General features: G+C 26.3%; 1 protein-coding gene across 1 annotated transcript; it reads right to left on the bottom strand.

Moving 5' to 3' along the window:
* Positions 1 to 1,620: 1,620 nt before the first annotated feature.
* Positions 1,621 to 20,624, bottom strand: LOC107453756 (electron transfer flavoprotein-ubiquinone oxidoreductase). The gene is made up of 13 exons (XM_016070693.3): positions 20,552 to 20,624; positions 19,719 to 19,829; positions 18,036 to 18,188; positions 16,784 to 16,863; positions 16,252 to 16,333; positions 15,992 to 16,110; positions 14,955 to 15,032; positions 10,852 to 11,064; positions 9,865 to 10,083; positions 8,566 to 8,734; positions 6,370 to 6,552; positions 4,754 to 4,972; positions 1,621 to 2,091 (listed from the first exon to the last, which is right to left on the bottom strand). The coding sequence occupies exons 1-13, from the start codon at positions 20,556 to 20,558 to the stop codon at positions 1,928 to 1,930; spliced, it is 1,797 nt and encodes a 598-aa protein (XP_015926179.2). The 5' UTR covers positions 20,559 to 20,624; the 3' UTR covers positions 1,621 to 1,927.
* Positions 20,625 to 20,639: the final 15 nt, after the last annotated feature.

Raw genomic sequence — 20,639 nt, 5'->3', positions numbered from 1 at the left:
TCACTAATTTGTTTCTCTAAATTCTTAAATAAATATTCTGCAAATCTGTGTTTAAGTATTTTCTTGTGATGAGTTCTTAACATTTCATGATATATTATAGTTACCACATACATATTTTGTTGCACTTCTCCCAACTATGGCTAAGCACCCAGCCTCTTTTTTTTTGCTCTATCCTTTAACAGCCACATAATTTTAACCCTGGTCAGAGACATGGATAGCACCTGAGATGGTACCCCTCAATAGGTGTCTCCTAACTTCCATACCACAATTAATGAGAGGATATTCAGCTACGACATATTTCAGGTGCACCTTGCTATATATACGCCTTTTTATCAAGCTTAGTTAGTTGCCAGGATCTAACTTGTGCATATTTTGTTGTAGTTAAAACACTCGTGTATATTTAATAATTTTTATCTCTGAAGTATGCCGATATTTGTTTTATAAATTGTGAGCTTATTTCAAATAATAAATTAACATATCATTTTTTGGCATTAATCTAGATGTTCAACTGCAAAAGAATTTTATTTTAGGGTGTTGAACGTATTATTTCTTCAGTAATCTCTGCCTATTTATTAAATTATATAACGTATGCACAAAATGCCTTTGATGTATTTAGAACTTTTTTTTTATAAACATCAATATAATTTTTTTAAGTTTTAAATTTTTTTTGCATATTTAGTAGACAAATTTTGTTTGTGATAAATAATAATTTGAACTCTAGTTTAAGAAAAAAAGACTGTAAATTTACTTTTGTTATAAATAATAACTAAATGTATTTTATTGTGAAGTGTGATGAATTAAAATTGCTTATTTTTTATAATTTAATCATTGTAAGAATGTATAAATGATAAATTGCATGTACATCTGAATATAGAAGTTAAATAGGAATTTGTACACTTATATGAACCTTCTGAACGTCAGTGCTGGCTTTTTTCTTACCTTAAGTATGCAATTATTTTTCACTCATGATATTCAATGAAACTCTGTATATAAAGGAGAAAGATAAGCATATTTGCCCAGAGTTGTAATGCTTAAAGGGTTCCGCTAGTTAAAATTATACATGTGCCTTATATGTAAATAAAAATTTTACTATTCATTTATGTTTTTTTCCTCTCTTTTTTATCTTAATATATGATAATGCATTTATATTAGCTGTCTCAAAATCTTTCTTTAATGGATTTGAAAAATAAATCTATTAAAGAAAACAGAAGAACATGAAAATTTGAAATTTGCTTGGGAAACCAGAGAGTTTCAAAATTAGTTAATTTATACAAAGTTCATCAACAGATAGCTTTGATAATTGATTAAAATTTTTAAATCAATGTTTTCCGAATAATCTATAATTACAGCAACAGCAAGGTTTAGTCTATGAATAAAATTAATATATGTCAATACATTTGGAATAATCTAACAGACAGCAAAAAATATTGTTTTATAATTTTTCTACTCCACATCATATGCTGAGGAACTTTGTTGAAATAAGTTCTCTGGTTTCCTAGTAGAATACAGCAAAACAAACATTTCTATCAACTATTTGTTGTTTTTCATAAATTGATCTATTCAAATTAGCAGTCATTTTTAGGATATGGGTTTAATACTTGATTATAAAATGCAATTCACTCAAAATATAAAAATACTTTATTATGAACTCTTTTCTTATATTAAAGATATAAATATTTAAATAAATAAAAATATTCAGTAAAAATATTTTGCTAACACAACACACAAAGACCCAGAATCTAAATTTTCATATGATTAAATTTAATATAACAAGAAGATGCAGAGAGCACTTTTTCTTCATAAAATGTGTTATTAAATAATCTATATAGATGTTTTAACATTAAACTTTGTAAATAAGTGCTTTTATGATAAAAAATATCCATTCTTTATGGCTGTGAAATTGTGTATAAAACAAAACAGCTGAGTTTTACATTCCATTATAAGCAGGGCCACCACCACCCTCTGGTGTCACCCAATTAATATTTTGACTTGGATCTTTAATGTCACAAGTTTTGCAATGTATACAGTTTTGCGCATTTATTTGTAGACGTTGTCCATCTCCTTCCTCTAATGGCACATACTCGTAGACACCTGGAAAAAAAATTTTATTACGAGAAAATCATACGTAACAATATAGAATGTTTTGAGTTTTACTAGTTGAAAGAAATAGTTTGATTATCCTAAAGGAGAGAAATAAAAGGTATTTTATCTTAATCTATTAGTACTTAATGTTTTTATAAAGGAACGGTTTCCTCATAGCAAAATCGTGGTGACACGGCGCCATCATTACATAACATTACAGAGTTCCTGCAGAAAGATTTTATTGAAGAAACAAAGAAATTTGGGGTTTTTTTTATCTGCAAAATTTTTAGAAATATTTTTTTTCTGCAGAACTTTTTTTCTTCTTTCCGCAGAATTATGTTCAAAAAATATCTTTCTCACATATCTGAGTTTGGGAAAAAAAAGCTTGTGATTTTTGTTTTCCAACTTTCTTTTGAAAATAAAAGAATGGTTTTAGCTAGAATTTCCTATTGATTTTAAAGTAATTTCCAAATAGCAAAAATTTAAAAATGGTTAACTATACAAATATTTTTTAGAACAGGAGAATATGACTAATAATCAGGGATGAGATTCTTCCGCGGATTTCCGCTTTTTTTCAGATTTTTCCATTTTTTCCGCTAATTTCCGCTGAAATTTTTTTTTGCACAAGTTAAAATATTTTATGAGGAATTTAATTTTCCGCGGAGGGAAATTATTGAAGTTCCTTTTCCTTCCTCTGAAGTTTCTCTAAAAATCATTTCCTTGGGAGAAAACTGGTTGACCTTTATACAGGGATGAGATTTTTTTTGTCTCTCGAATTTCAGCCTTTTTATCAAAAACTCCGATTNATTTTTGTTTTCCAACTTTCTTTTGAAAATAAAAGAATGGTTTTAGCTAGAATTTCATATTGATTTTAAAGTAATTTACAAATAGCAAAAATTTAAAAAAGGTTAACTATACAAATATTTTTTAGAACAGGAGAATATCACTAATAATATTAGAATATGTATTCTTTTATATTTAAGATTTAAAAAAAAAATTCTTACATTTATAAATAAAGAAACATATATATACTGTTCTGTTCTATATGTAAGGGTTTTCTTGTAAACAGAATGTGCTTCTGTTACTTTAAATAAGTAACAAATATATATATATGAATGTCTCAGAATTATAATATCAGGTATTTGTATTAGAGAGAATTGTTGCAGAAAGCTCGAAAAAATTATGCCACAGAGAACAGTTAATTTTTTCTAAAAAGAAAAAACAAAAACAGCAAAAATCATCACACATTAGTTAAGGATTAGTTTATGTATTTAAAATCTTTGCATAGACCTTTTTTAAAGCCAAAGTGGTAAATAACAGAAAGAAATAGCCACCGAGTATGAGCAAATATGTATTACCACTTTTTTATATAGGCATTTTTTCATATATAGGCCATTTTTCTGGGTAGGCATTATACAGAATTAAAAAATTATAATTATTTTAGATGTGAAACTAATCTTTAAGAGTAGGGAGTTATCTCACCTTGAAAATATGTTAGTTAATTAATCAACTCCAGTTTTTTATTGAACTTTTGTAAAAGTAACATTTTATGAAAACTGGTATATTAAAATTTTTAAAAAAAATTACTCTTACATGTGTGCTTTCAGAAACTATTACAGTCCAATCTTATTGTAAAAGTAACAAACAAAGTTTGAGCAAACATTTTCTATAAACTTTGATTTCATAAAAATAAATTAAAAATAGTTGTTTTTCTTTTTAATGTTTAATTAGCAATTAAAATAAAATGTTACATTATTTGTCCTAACTACCTATTGTCTAATGTTTTACAATACATTTTGATGAAAATGATTTAACTTTTTGTATAAAATTAAATGTTTTGATGTAAAGCCCACAAACTGTGTATTGTACAGCCATAGTATTGAAAATACCCATTATACTTCAAGTATTTCTATTTCAGTAAAAATAAAAACATCAATCTAAATTTATAATTTTTCAATAATTTGGAAAACTGAAATACATACTGAGCTTTCTGGGTAGTTAGGTTACATATAATCTATAAATAAAACTACTGAACCAAACATCTTTTGCATATATTTCAAGCTTACACTTGAACTAAGTTTAAATGATAATAAATTAGTTCTTTAACCATAAGTAAAATTGCCCACAATATGGCATCAAATCTTAATTTAAAACAAGGGTTCCCAAATGGTATTCCGTGGATTCCTAGGTTTCCGTGAATTGGGACTTTTCCTTTTTTTAAACCAGAAATCATTTTTTAAACCTGTAATACATTTGTATCCAACCAATAATCTATAATTTATTTAATATTAAGGTTATTTTTTAAAATTAATTGTGTAAAATTACAATAAAAAATATATTTTTTAAAAATGTTTTTTCCAATAAGAATATACTTAATAAATTTCCAAAAAAAAAAAAAAAAGAATTTAAAAATGATTANAACAGTATTTCAACAAAATAAAATAAAAAATTCATGAATAAGAATTGTTTTTCTCTGATAAAAATAATTTGATTGACATTAAATATATTTCTAAGTAAATTTATCGTTTTTTTCCTGTTAGTATATTTACACCTACCAAATTGAAAGTTTTTTTAAAATTTGGGATTCCGCCAAAAGAAGTTCAATTACTTTGGGTTCCGTAGCGAAATGAAATTGGGACTGCTGATTCAAAGAATCAAGTAAAAAATGTACCTGCAGGACAAAATCGTTGTTCTGGACCATCGAATAATTTTAAATTCCTTTCAACAGGAATTGAATCATCTTTTAGAGTTAAGTGTGCAGGTTGATCTTCATGATTAGTGCCTGTCAAAGCAACTGATGAAAGTAGATCAAATGTAACAACATTATCAGGCTTGGGATACTCAATAGGCTGACATTCAGCTGCAGGTTTTAGTTTTCCATGATCAGCACCTGTAACGGTTTTAAAACTTGACTAAATATAACTGTTAAAGTTACATAATTACATTTACTAATTCTATCATTTAAGGATATCAGTCACACAATATTTTTAGATGAGCAATGCAGTTTTATGATAAGATTATTAATTATTGGTTTGTTTTATAATTTTAATACTCTACAAATGAATGGATAAGCAATGTTTAGATTTTTTTCTTCATCTGTTTGTTGAGTAATTACAACAACAAATTAAAAAAAAACTAACAGTGGTTAAGAATGAATTAAATAAGCAGACATATTTGAATTCTGTTATTTAATAAATAGGACCCTAACCACAATATAATCGAATTATACAAAAGCTTACACTATCTGTTTATTGGATATATGTATATTATATAAGAGGCTTCATTGGATTTGTTCAATTTTATTTTAATCTCTAGTAATATAATTTTTCATTTGAAGCACATTTTAAATTATATTACTTTACATTCTTGTTTCAAATAGTTTAATCTTATTTTCATTCATGTATTTACTTGATTGAACAAGATTATTTTTTAGTTAGATTTTTAAAAAAAAATTGTTAAAATTGTCGGGTTTCTCTATAAAACTTTGAATATTAGCACTGATTTCTCGTTTTCCAATAAGATTTCACATCACACATATGATGCAAAGTAATTTTATCATATTATATTTTAATAGTACATATTAAAAAAAATATACACTTGTTATTTTGTAGGAAATAAAAAACAATTGAAAATGCTTATCTTGCATTATCAGTGTAACTAATAAATCAATTTTTTTCTTCATCCCTCAAGCTGAGTTTCTGAAATTGCGTCTCCAATTCTCCATAAGCGTCAAAAGAAGCCTTATCGAACAAATGGAAAGCGTCAAAAAACAAAATCACATAATAATGCATAATTCTTGAAAAATTATAAAGTAACAACTTAAACTATGTTGGATTAAAAAACAAAAAAGGTGATCGGTGCAATATCTGGTGTTTAAAGTGTCATACACTTATGGACCAATGTTTAGACTATGATACAAGACGAACTTAAAAAAAAAAATTTGAGTCTTATCACGACTTTTTTCCATATTAAAAATAGACAAATTTCATAAATATAATGTCCGGGCGAAACTACATTATTCAAGCAAGTAAAATATGTGCATTATATTGATTTATAATTTGTAAGAAAATATTTCATACAGTATTGCATGATAAGCAGAATTAAGTTTTATTTAAATTCATTGTATTTTTTTTACCCTTATTTATAAAATGTTTTTTTAGTTACCAAATAATTTATCTTAAATGATTTTTAAGTTTATAAAAATAGCAATATCTTAAATCAAAATATGATTCATAGTAAAGGAGTACAACTAAATTTATATTTAAAATCTGAAAAGTATGTTTATACCATGATGAGACAATGTCCATGGTTCTTTTCCTCGTCCAAATAGGTAGAAAACTCCAGTGTATAACATAGTACCATAAAATCCTAAAAATGAGTGAAACGATGGACGGATATTTCGCACAGAATGTAGTTCTTTCCATATAGAGCTTTCCTTCAATTTTTTCTCATATTCCACCGGTTCTGGAGCTTTAAGAACAAGTATGAAGTTTTTATTTTTCACATTTTAACAAGTATAACATTTGTTAATTCAAGGCTGAACTAGGTCAGTAACTTAACAGTTACATAGAAAGCTGCTTAGACCATTGGTTCCTAAATGGTGTTCTGCAGAACTCTAGGGTTTTGTGGACCATACCACAGTGGTTGGTGCAAGCCACGATCCACAAGCAATGTTCCCCGATATCAAGATATGTGCAATCCTATGTACAATCAGTTACAGTCAAGTTCAGCCTTGGTTTACTATAGATTTCTAACTTTAACATTAACAGAAAATGGTATGGTTATTATTAAGGGTTGAAAAATACTGATTGCCATGGTGGCTAATAGTAATAGTTGTGTCCATTATTTTAATATCTTTTAAAGTGTTCTTTTAGACTTGAAATCCTGAATAAAAAAAATTATATTAATTTGGATAACGATTACACTAAGATGTGTACTTTGATGTGTTTGTTTTGATTTATAACGAAAAATTTGTTTTAACACAAAAAAGAGATGTTAGAGCAAACCTAACTCAAGTTTCTGCAACTGTGGATTGATTTCATGCTATGGTTAAGTTACGAAGAAGGAAAAGCAAAGTGTGGAGTGTGCTTTATTTTTTAATTTTTCGGATGTATTCCATTCCTTGTCAAAAATAGTAATGGGTTTTTTATAATCCGTTCCCACAAAAAGTTTCAAAAAGCATGAAAAATTTGTCACACATATTCAATAAGTTAGTGTTAACAATGTACACAAAAATCTCAGTAGTACACCATGTTTGTTTAAAAATAACATGTGTTTTAAAAATTGGAGATTATGTCACAGTATATGAAAGCATTATTTATCGTATAATCTTATATCACTTAAAACAAAAAAGTCCTTTAAAGACTTAGTAGAACTATTAGCAGAATACCACCATCTATCCTGGTATATGAGTCTACTTTTCAAACCTCCAAAATTATACACCGGTAATAAAGCCGGATATTTGTTGATTGTGAAATGAGATAGATATGAACATTTCTAAATTAATTTACCCTAATATGTTAGATACAATTAGCTTTTGCATTTTTATTCAAGAATATTTTAAAATATATAATTCTACTTCAATGGATTTTACTTCACCCTTACCTTATAAAAATAAATCTTACTTCTGTTCAAATAATTGAAAATTTCACACTTTTCTAAAAATTTTGTAAACTTAAAAATTTCTTTTACACAATTTTAGAAATTTTTATATTTGGATCTATGAGCGGTTGACTTACACACACCGTATGCCAGAAATGTGCTATCTCGTAATTAAGAGTACATGGTCAACGTATACACCGGGATATATGATAAATTTTGAACACTTAATGAATTTATAGATAATAAGAAATTAAATCATCTTTATCTAAGTAAAAAAAGGGTCATGCTATTTTTCATTTTCTAAAAATTGGTTCTGGCTCTGGTTGTTTTAGATTTTACTAACTTCCAAAAGAGGATACTTGTAATATATTTAACGTCTGTGCCATCGAATGAACACTCAAGTGATGGTTAAAGTTCAAGAATTAAATTGTGACCTTCAAATTTTTATCAGTGGTAGTTGTTAGTCTCCCAACATGAATTTCATCATTCCCTTACACAACTTTTAAAAAATGCCTTGTGCCACTGGTAGGGTTGGAATTCCGACAAACAATCATCACCTAAGGCTTATTTTATTGCAGAAAAAGCTTCCATTGTAAACTAGAAAACATACAAAATTTAATAGCAATTCATTGAGTATTGCATAGCAACTTGCACAAGAGGCAAAAAAAAAAAGAAAAAGAGCATCCTGCCCTTACTCACGAAATCGTTTGAGATAATTCAGCAACCATGCATAAAAGCTTCACTATAATATCAATGACATTACTTTCTGAACAATAGAATGAAATTCAAAATTTATAACTTAAAAGAATTAAGTAGAATACCACCTATTGAAAATAACAAATCAAATTTAATGATTAAAATCTAATGTAAGTTTTATAGTACCAATAGTGTTAGACTTAGTCTCCTCTGCAGTAACAAGATCAAAGACAGTTTCAGCAGCAATCATGGCACTTTTCATAGCATTGTGAGTGCCTTTAATTTTAGGAACATTCATGAAACCAGGACTGCAACCAATTAAACATCCTCCAGGAAATGTTAGTTTCGGTATACTCTAAAAATAAACATATTTTATGAGCTTATTTGTGAAAAGAAAATTGTATTTTAGAACAAAAAAAGTATACTAATTAAAAAATTCACCACCAATAACTATAGTTTATAGACTTAAGGAAAATAGTTCACTATATTAATTTATCATTATTTTAGAACTCACATGAACTAGGAAAAAAAATGAGTGAGAATAAACAAACAAGTTAATAAAACTATACTTGAACATTTCATTAAAAATTCTTAATTTCAGATTACAAAAAAATGCTGTTTTCTTTCTTTAGAAATATAAAATATTTAATAGTCACACAAAAATTTTACGAGAATCAGAAATTATTCCTGATTTATTAATAAATTATGCAAACATTAATAAAAGTTATAGTATGAATAAATTCCAAGAAATATAAGAGGAAAAATATACATGATGATATAAAAACTTCTTTAGTTTTAAAAATTATGAAGGTAATATGGGATGGAAAGATAGACGAATGAAGGCATGTTTCGAGCACCAAAAGCTGTTGACTTTTATTACTATCTTTTGCAGCAATTGAAATTTTACTTTCTTCAGGATTAACTAACAACATTAGAATTTGTTTTACAATGAGTTAATCTTTCATTCTAAATATATAATATTTATGATTTTTTATTTTATTGCTTGAAACACATTAATTTCAGTATCTGCAATTACTATTATTACTTGGAAGAAAAACTAGTAATATTTTAAGCAGAAACTTTTCAAAAAATATTTAAAAAAAGTCATTTTAAAAGAAAATCCTTTATGAAAAAAGAAATTTTTTGTTGAAGGAAAAAAAAGGAGCTCTATATTTAAAAAAAAAATTAAGGAAGAAAAATTTATACAATTTAGAAGATACATACAATACAAAGGTATTTATGGCATTAGAAGCTTTTTTTTTATAAAAAATATCTATAACCTTATGAATTATCTTGAAAATTAATGAATAATCAATCACAAGATTATACTCTAGACTCTTCAATGAATAAACATTTTTCTTTTAAATTTCTTTACCCAATTCCGACATTTCAGGTAAGTAAATATTTGAATCTAAATATTTAATAAAATACAAACATATACTTGAAATTTTATTAAATAATAATTAATTAAATAAATATACTCACTTGAACACCTCCTTCATTTAAAGCTCTAGCACCATAAGCAATCCGTTTACCGCCTTCAAATAAAGGTTTAACGGAAGGATGGAGTTTAAATCTTTGGAATTCTCTGAAAGGATTTAAATATGGATTTTGATAATCCAGACCAATTACAAAACCTACAGACACTAAAGGAGCATCATCATCCAAATGGTATAAGAAAGATCCCCCATATGTATGGCGATCCTGAAAGATCAAGTTATTAATTACAGAAATAATTTCCTTAAAAATTATGACAGTGAGTGAACAGTCAAAATATTAGTTTTACATTTGAATTTATGACGAAAGATTAGAGCAACATAAATATTACAAAATTATATATATATATATATAGAGAGAGAGATAGGAAATTTTAAATAATTTCGCAAATTAGAAAAAAATACATTTTAATTTAAGAAAAACAATCATTTAGAGTTAATACAGATGAATAAATGTTTTCAATAATTTCAGGTACAAGTACATAAGTAAAGAAAACATAAGGAAAAATTTTAAGATTAATAATTAAATTTATAGAAAATTTTAATATATGTCAGTCATAATAGATTAAGAAAAAGAAAATATGAATGATTATTTCAGTTCCAAATACATTAAGCTTTTCTCTAAATTATCCCACATGCATGATATTTAGAATTATTACACAATAGTTTAAAATGAATCAATCTGAAAAACAATAGTACACAGTATAATTTTGAATCATTAAATTTTTTAAAAATAAAAACAGAGATTAAAGAGAAGACATCAAAGGCAAGTTTTGATTCATAAACTGCTTCAGTCCAAAATTTATAAAATTTCTATAACTGAAAAAAGCATAAAGATTATTTGAAAAAAATGAACCAAAATATATGATCAATTAAAGCAAAATTTAAAAAAAAAATTATTTTGCTTCTTCTACTATTGCCATGTAGAAGTAAATAGTAATGAAGTTATTTTTCAAAATAATATAATTTAAATTACCAGAGGCCATCCAACTGTGTGCTCAATTGTCCCAGGTTTGTGTTTCGCAGGTTCAACTTCCCACAATTCTTTTAAGCCTATACCATAAGTTTGAGGTTCACAGTTATCTCTTAAACCAAATTTTTTATAAAGCTGCTTTGCCAAATGACCATGGCAACCTTCTGCAAAAATAGTACATTTCGAATGAAATTCCATACCTCTGGTAAAGGACTCCTAAGAGAAATAAACAAAATGTTGAATTCTATTAGGTGAGTCAATCATTAAAAAAAATATAAGTTTTTAAAAGTACTAAAATAAGCTCTTTTTCAAGAACCAGGGGGCTCACTTTTTGTACCTTATTAAAACTGCTAAAGCAGTTCCCTTAACTCCCTTTTTTTCTCAAGTCTTGTTAAATTCCCATCTTTTATAGTTTATTTTGATTACATTAACTACTTATTATATAATCAAGAGTCATTATGCCCAAACATTACTCGTGTGTCGCAAAGGGGAATTTTTTATTTGCTTGTACACCGCTTTAGCAGTGTGATTTCTTACAACAATGTACTGATTCGGTAAGCTTTTTCATGCTTTTACTTTGCAGTGTTCTTAAAAGATGCTTCTAGTAATCTAGGAAAGATTGGATTATAAAACTATTTCATTGAAAGGTTTTACCTTGGCGTTTTTCAATTAGTTGGGGAATTCAAGAGTTTGTTTTCACTTGATTGGTGTATTACTGTTTGCGAATATTATTTCTTACAAAATTTGCCATGAAATAAAAGAAGAATGGGTGGTAATAAGTGGCTCATAGCTAAGTATAATTCTAATATCTCAATGTTTTAAAACAAACCAAACTAAAGCTGAATTTTGAAAAGAAATAAAAACATAAGTATTGAAGAAAATATGCATTTTCTTTCTTCCATTTATCGCTGTAAAGTGTTCGTTCAAATTCTATTTCATTTTTCAGAAAAAAGCCAACATTAAGTAAAAATGTCTTATTTTCACCATTAAAAATTATCATAAATAAATAAATGCAAAACTAATAACAGTTTTGATTGCTGAATTTAACTTATATAAGCAATATGAATACAAAATTGCTTTTAAAAAAATATGCATATTTTTGATCACAGTATGACAGTAAAATGAAACAGTACCATGGGTAAATGGTACACTCTTTGCTTTTCACCATCCACAAATCAGCGGAACTGCTTGCTCAGATCTTTTTCGATTGCTTCCCCTGCGCTTTTCACTTATCCAGCGATTTAATAGAAAAATAAATGAATAAGCGGTAAACAAATCATAATGTTGTAGTGCATTGAGATTCGTTCGTTAGAAAATACAACTTTACAATTCAATAAATTCAAATAAATTAGAAGTTTAAACAGAATAACCATTGTAGCTATAAAAAAAAATTCCTCTGCTAATAGTTTTTTCTAAACTAAATACGAGGTGAAATAAAAAATCTTCAATTTTGTCATAAAATAACTTAAAAACCAAGTTTCTCTTATTTAAATTATGCTTAGGTCCAGGCCCCCCTTCTTACTACCTCTTGGCAGTCCTTAAAATTGCTGGTGTAGTTATTTTCAGGTCACTTTACTTGCTCATCTCCCCTAAAATTAAATTTAAAACAACATACAATTGCTAAAAAATGCAATTTTTTTTTTTTTAATTACACGTATGTGGTTAAATAACAAAGCAAAAAATTCAAATTAAAAAAGTGTTATTTCCATTTTTTTTTCATTATTTCAACTTTCCTTAGCATTAAATAACTTTAAATTACTAAACACAACTTAGAAAATTAAAAAGATTGCAAAAGTTAAGAATAAAAAATTAAGATTTAAATCAAAAAATTTAAAAGAGCCTACAAAAGTACTCTAATAATTTTAACTAAAAGAAACAAAAAAGAAACTAAAAGAAAACAAAATTTTAAACACACACATGTTTAAACATTGAAATTATAAAGTTTTAAACTGAAAAGTAATTCCTTGTAAATAAATAAAAGCATTGAAAAGAGGAGGAAAAAATATAGTCTGGTGTCCTACATGTCACATGAGTGAGAAGGCACAGAATGAATGGAAGAATTCTGAATATTAGTTTACATTAACATCAAGTAACCTTAATTGAAACAATCCCAATTTTTTTATGTTAAGGAGAACATTTAGTTTATTTCTGTCCAAAGGATAGAAAAAATAAGCATTTATCTCTTTTATATTAGATAGCATCAAAATTTCAAAAAAGGGCACGCGTTTTCTAACTTCATTTACAAGAGAAAATGTTTGCAGAATATTATAATTTTATAACTAATAGTTCTTCATTTACATTGAAAATATCTGAAAAATATCAATATAAACTATTTAATAAAAACTATTTCAAAATTTAAACAAAGTGAGTTACTCATTTACAGAGGTAAAAATAGGTGGGAAAAAAAATAATTGTGCTAATATCTAGTTTTTGCTTAACTGAATTATGCGACTCAAAAAAGAAATCTTAAAGCTTTGACATAAAATAACTCAAGTAATAACTGCATCAATAACATTTTGATATCAGATAGTTTTTAAAAATTATCCAGAAATGTGTAAAATCTAATAGTTTTTTTTAGCTATGAGAGTGAGAAACACAGTCATCAAAAATTTTCTAAAGAAGAGATGAGGAAGGTAATATTTTGTTACAATATAGATATAAACACTTAATTGTAGAATTGAGGTAAATTTGGTGAGCAAATCACTTGAACATTAATATTCAAATGATCAGAGTGGAAAAGCGAATTTCCCAACATCACATGAAGTGAAATCAATGGCAACTAAACTAAACAATGACAAAGTGTGCATTGTATCAAAGCAAAACTCTTGAATATTAATGAGCTTAAACTAAATAAAGGTAACCATAAATATAGATAATGGAATAAAAGCCACTTGAATAAGTGGAAGGAGTACCATTTGCCTATTATACAATGTGGTTTTAAAAAAAATCATGGGCAAAATAAAAGAGCAAAACAAGCACATCAAAAGTAACACAGAAACATGGGTTCATAAATGCACTCTGTATCCTGTAGATGAGGTTGCAAATTAAATATAATACATAAGGACAATAAACAAAAAAATCATTTTATATCACTAAATTTTTACTATATTTTTACATACAGCTGATTTATGACAAATACTAAAGCAGGAGATGATCAAAATTTTTACAAGACAAAGCATGGGCATCAGAATGGGTGTGAGATATATCTGGTCTAATTGAGTAGTTTTTACTAGATTTTTGAGGCAGCAGGATGGATTTGAGATTTACTGGTTTAATTGAGAAATTTTTACCAGATTTTTGGGGCAGCAGGATGGGTTTGGGGTACCTATATCTGGTTTGATTGATAAAGTGTGCCATTTAATGTATATTTCCAGTTGCTTGGCTAAAACTTTGAATATAACTACAAGTATTATTTCATGAATCATTCATGGTCTGCATGTTCATTAGTAAAAATTCTGTATATTATTTTTTTATTAGTAAAATTTTCGTATTTAGTTACATAAATGAAAACTAAGACAATTTCATATAAGTACATTTTCAGCCAATAATTAAATAACTTAAGCTGAAAATCAGAACATATTAGTATGGAATTTAAGAAATGAGAAAATTGTAATGGTTTTTAAAAAGTAATCATTAAGTAGGACATCACAAAGAATTCATTAAGCATAATATAAGATAAAATAAAATTTTATGTAAATAAAATATATTTTGCACAAAAAATAAAACAACTACATGGTAATTTTAAGGAACTTGTAACAGCAAAGAAAATACATAACCTTTTAGTAAAAAAAAAAAAAATTATCAAGATATATTTTACTTAAAATTTTTACAAATTTTTTTTTGCTAAATAATAAGTCTTTTAAATTGGTTTTTATAATGATTCAATCTCCTATTTTTTTTAAAAATGAAAATGTGCAAACATAAAATATAAAATTAATTGTTTTGAACATTCTCAAAATTAAAAAGAATTATAAAGTAGAGTAATAAGAATCAAATACTTTTCAGAAATTATATTTAAATTTTACAACATTCCAAATATTCTTGAATGAGGATAATATATTTAATTCAACAAAGATTACATATTAAGTATTTAAGAAACATTTTACCTTGGGAGAACCATCTTTTGCTATACCAGCATCATTTGTTGCAATACCTTTAACACTTCCATCTTCATGATATAAGATCTAAAAAGAAGATAAATAAATAGTGATGTGGCATCAAATGTTTACCAGAAATGAATTAAAAAAACAATTAATATTAAGAATAAAGAGGATTACTGATTTTAGTGGAGTTTAAAAAATTAGTTACACTAATTTTAAATATCTAAAAGAGAGAGAGAAAACTAATGCATTAGCACAATTTGTTTATTGCAACGGTTTTGGTTTAACTATTAAGTAAACAATAGCTATAATTTATCATAATCAAAAATATAATATCTAGAATAAATATTTTAGCTGGTAGTTGCATTCATTCTCAAAAGGATGAATACAATTTAAATTCTAACCTGTACTATGTGGGTATTACTCAATATTCAAAAATAAGAGGGTACCAATGCCACCAAGGGTAAAAAAAAAAATTTAAAAAAAAGCAATAACACTCAGTTAAGTTGGTGAAACAGAAATGGTTGGCTAAAATGTGATGTGACCAACATTACAACCTGATTGTAAATGATTAACACATTTTAAATTCTTAGTATTAAATAATTAGATCATACAATATGAAATTCAAAGGGATATGTGTATATGGTATTCAGAAAATGTTAATTATTTCTAAAATCATTAATTTCATATAACAGCAAAACAATAAAATAAATTTTACAATAAATTGAACTGTTGATATGCTTAGCATGTTAATATATATATACATATTGTAAAATATATCTATTGTACTAAACAAATCATACCTAATTTCAAAACATCTAAAAATAATTTTTCAGTTCCTTTTATGGTCAGACATGTTGCATAAAAATAAATAAAGAACATTGCAAAAAAATTGGTTCAAGTATAAAAATGCAGTTTGTAATGAATTAGTCTTACCATCTATTGTTATCAAAATGATTGTATTATTAGTGCTATTTTAGAAGTCTATCAGTTAAGATTAAGACATATTAAAAATTAATGATCGTACAAGAAGTAAAACTTACTTCACTAGCAGCAAAACCAGGATAAACATCTACTTCATGCTCTTCTGCTTTTTGTGCAAGCCATTGCACTACATTTCCTAACCTTACAATGTAATTTCCATGGTTATACATTGGTAAACCTTTAAAAAAACAAAGAGAGAACTGTTTTTAAGTCTCATACTTGATGCAAAAAACTAGCCTGATCTTGCAAGAAGACAAAAATAATTTAAAATGAATAGTATGACATCATAGTATGATTCAAGTCAAAGACTTTAATTTACCTTTAAATATTGGAATAGATATCCTGTTTGTTTTTGTGAGGAAAGCAAATTTATCTGAGGTAACTGGAGTTCTCTTGAAACCCTGAAAAATTCAAGATAACTATGTTTTAATTATGTTCTTATTTTGACAGTAAGAAAAATAAGGTATAATGTACCAATTTAGGTAATAACTGCATTCTGCATGAAATACTGCAATTACTCTTTTTAAGACTATAAGCATGTCTATAGTTTAAAGAATTTAAAGAGTGGTAAAAGTTTCAAAAAAGTTTTTTTAACTTTTAGAAATATTAAAACAATGTATTGACACTAGGAGCATAAATATATAAATTTTTGTGAAATTTAAGAGCTCTTTGCCACACAGAAGTGTATGAAATATACATTGGTTAATTCCCTCTTTAAAATAACCTCTTGTATGCCAGTTTAAGTCTTAAATATATCCCATCAAGTTGGGATCTATAAAAGAGTGTAAAATTACAAACTATAACATCATACATTATACCAATTTTGTAAAGGAAAATTAACTTTAACTAACACTTTCATCTTCTTTCCAGTTTGGCAATAACTCATCCAAAGCTTGTGTTTCAATACAGGCCCCTGATAAAGTATGATTACCTAATTTAAAAATAAATAAATTATAAAATGAAATAATAATTATCATAGATAAATAAATGAACTAAAGAATTTATGCAAAAAATGTAATTTAGTTTCAGCCAAAAATCAAATCAAAAATACTTAAAACAAATATTAACCAAATATAAGCCATACAATTAAACAACTCAAATACACTTTACTTTGTCAAATCTGTTTAAAGATTTTTTTTAAGACCGTGGTGTGCAAAGACCTTTGGATAGCTGGGGCAAAATACTTCTTCAAAATTTAAGTTAAATGCCAATGAAACGAGGGCCAATTTTCTTTTACGAACTGTAAGTGACAAAATACTCTAAGATAAGAAAAAAACTTAATATATCTCCAAGAAAATAATCTTAACTTTTTTTTCTCTCAAATTCAAAGATTTAAATTGTAATGATCTAGAACTTTATTATTAAATTTATCTTACAGAGAAAAAAAAACATTTTAATCCTCATAAAATATTTTTCTGGAATCAAATATTTACTTGTTAAAAAAATTAATTTAATAATAAAATTAAAAGCTTTGTGACCTTAGTCGTCGATTGGGTAGTTCCTTTACCACCCTTTCATCACTACATTATGGTTTGACTATTCCATACAAAAATATGTATTTTTAACTATACCTCATAAATTTTTATATCAGTGATAGAAAAACTATAGACTAAGAGATGAGCTTAGTGATACACAAGATATATGGAAAAATTAAAATTTTATAAATCATACTAGCAACCCAGGTAAAATTATTCTATGTAAAACATGTAAGCTTATTTTTGTTTTGTTGTATAGTTATTTATAAAAATAAATCTACTATTAATTTATGAGTTTTTCAACATCATAATGATTCTTAGCATTACTCATTTTGTAGAGATTACAAAAACTAATAACTTTTTCTGGCTTACATATATTATAATAAAAAGCAAAAACACCAATGTATGCACAAATTTAAAATTTTTTATTTTTAACAAATGCAAAAAAAAAAAAAATCTCTACATAATTTTACATTAAAAGTTTTACATTTACATGAAGAAAAAAAAAATTCAAACCTAGACGATAAAAATTATACAAAATAAAATGTTCAAGTATGAAAATAAAACATTAAAATCGTGAAACACAACTGTAAACTTTTATAACTAAATAAACATGTTTTTTTTTTACCAATTGCAGATGCTTTTTCAATGACACACACACTGAGTTCTTTATCTTTGGCTTTAGATAATTGTTTCAGTCTTATTGCAGCAGATAGTCCAGCAGGACCACCACCAACTATTACAACATCTGTTTCACAGCTCTCTCTTTCCATTGGCACATCTTGAAGAGAAAAAAAAAAAATATTAGACAAAACAAGTGGGAACATATATTTTAGAGAAATTTTTAATGCAATATGAATTACAAATACTATGTCAACATACTATTTTTATGAGGATGCTCCAAGCCATCATTCATACATAAATCTCTACATTTTATGGTTTATATCACGAGCATAAACTAAATTTTAAAGGTTTTTGTGTGAAAGAACATACAATGATGTGCATTAAAAGTGCTTCCCCAATCATTAATTGTCAGGTAAGGAGGTCATGGTCTTCTCGATTATGAGATTGTCATTTCTTAGGAGAGCAAAAAAAAGTTCTTTTATTTTTATTCATGCATTTGAAGAAAATTGCTACTTTAAAAAGCAACTTGGGCTTATCTTAGAGACAGTATATGTATTTTTCAAAAGAAGAAGCCTGGTTGTTTTTGATCAATGTTACTAGTCATTAAACCAATATTTGACAAGTTCATATTAATAAGATATTTGGAGGAAATATATAATTTGACACGAAATCAGGAAAAATATTTGATAAAAAAAAACAGTGAGATACATAATATATTAAGTTGGATATACGGGATATATGGGTGATATCCAACTTATATTAAAGGTGCAATATTCCATCTACATTATTTTGATAAACTAAAAAACTTACTCTATCTTTCTTATTCAACCCATCGTTTCAACCTTTGTTTACCTCTCTAACAAGCTTCTTACTTACATAATATTTTCCAGGGGCAATATTACTATGGTTATTTTAATACAGTTAAATTCAGCCTAACAATTAACTTAAAAAATGCTTTGCTTTGCTTGAACTAGCACACATTATAAAATTAAAGATTTTTTGTATTAGTACCAGTATCAAAATATTCACTGACTTTTGAGAACAACTAGGTTGTAGTAAACAAGAAACTTAAGAAGGAAAAAAAAATTTCCTGAATTGGACAAATTTGAACAGTGAAACTTGTAAATAGCTCCCAGCTCTATTTAAAAATATAAACATACATATATATTTCTAAAATTACAACAGCCCGCAGTTTCATGTAGATCAAAAAGGTAACAATATGGAAATACCACTTTATAAAAAATAAAATACATGAAGACACTGTTAGAATCAAATAATAAGGTATATAAAAATAATAAGGTACATTCAAACAATATTAAAAATTCACATATTTTTGGCTTACAAATGATCGAAATTGACAACTTTTTAAAAAATATAAAACTCACTAATAATTTGATATATATATTTTCAATTATTGCTAAATAATTAAGTTAATGTTTCTACATTTAATTGCCAAACCTCTCTACATTGTCAAATTTTGTCAGTCTCACAAGTCACAGTCTAAAACTGGAGTTTTACAATATTTTGCATTTCTCACAGGCCCATTGTTCAAAACTGGACAGTGACATAAGAGAAATACAAAATGATATTACTAAAGGGGATGATGAAGGGTATAACTATGAATGTGAATATCTCCTTGAAAAGTATCTTTTATTCCTTATGTACCATTATCACAAATTTTACTTACCTTTCCAACGAGGATCTGTTTCTCTAGGGATGACAGTATAATGGGTGGTAATTTTTGGAAATGATTTTGCTGAATATAAACGCCTTTGTAGGAACACTCTGGCACACTTATCTAAAGTAGATTAAGAAAGCATTAAATACAGATATGACATAATGCTAAAAATAATGAACAATATATATAAAGCCTGAAAACGTCAAAATTTTTAGGTATTTTTTATATTGGTGGCAAACTTCTTTAATTAAATTTTTTAAATAAAGTAATAAATTTTTTATTTGTTTTTTACTACTGCTTGCACTGTACTTATATAACTCATTCTCTTATTCAATCAAACATGTGTGAAATGCTTAAATTAGTTACTGTTGTTATATTTCTTTCATAAGGAAGAATTATGTAACATAAAAATGAATAACATGCTAAAGGTCATCATTTTACGAAATGAATGTATAGCAATACTGATTTTCAAAAAAAATCTATTAATAAAAAAAATTTCAGATAAAGATAACAGATTTGAATTTGTGGCACATTTTGTAAATGAAATGGATTATATTGTTTCAAATCAGTTTCATAGAGAACGACGAACTTATTGGATATCATCCTCACCATACTTGTCTTTAAATATAACAAAACGATTTAATCAAAAAATTTAAAGAAAATTTTAATCAGACATTTGAATCTTTTACAGATAAGATATTCAATCAATACGAAACAGCAATATTTAAAAGTTTATTATGTAAAAATATATAATTATTAAAAGCATAAAATAATTTTAATTCAAAGTTCTTAACAATATTTCTTTGCTTTCAAAATCAATTATAGATTTAGCAAAATCTCACCCAACATGATTGAAGTTTTTAGCAAGACTGCTGTATTGAAAAGCAGACTGCTATGTTATCCCAAAAGTAAACAACGAAAAATATCAAC

This window comes from Parasteatoda tepidariorum, chromosome 1, assembly GCF_043381705.1.
Source record: "Parasteatoda tepidariorum isolate YZ-2023 chromosome 1, CAS_Ptep_4.0, whole genome shotgun sequence".
NCBI lineage: Eukaryota > Metazoa > Arthropoda > Arachnida > Araneae > Theridiidae > Parasteatoda > Parasteatoda tepidariorum.
Note: the sequence above shows the minus strand (reverse complement) of the source record. Positions and strands in the feature narration are given on the sequence as shown.

What these genes read in the sequence shown, in the direction of transcription:
- LOC107453756 (XM_016070693.3), bottom strand. An exon ending in ATCTATTCCAATATTTAAAG is followed by an intron (nt 16,111 to 16,251) that starts GTAAATTAAAGT and finishes GTTTTTTTAAAG; the next exon opens with GTTTACCAATGTATAACCAT. An exon ending in ATGGACATTGTCTCATCATG is followed by an intron (nt 4,973 to 6,369) that starts GTATAAACATAC and finishes AAACCGTTACAG; the next exon opens with GTGCTGATCATGGAAAACTA.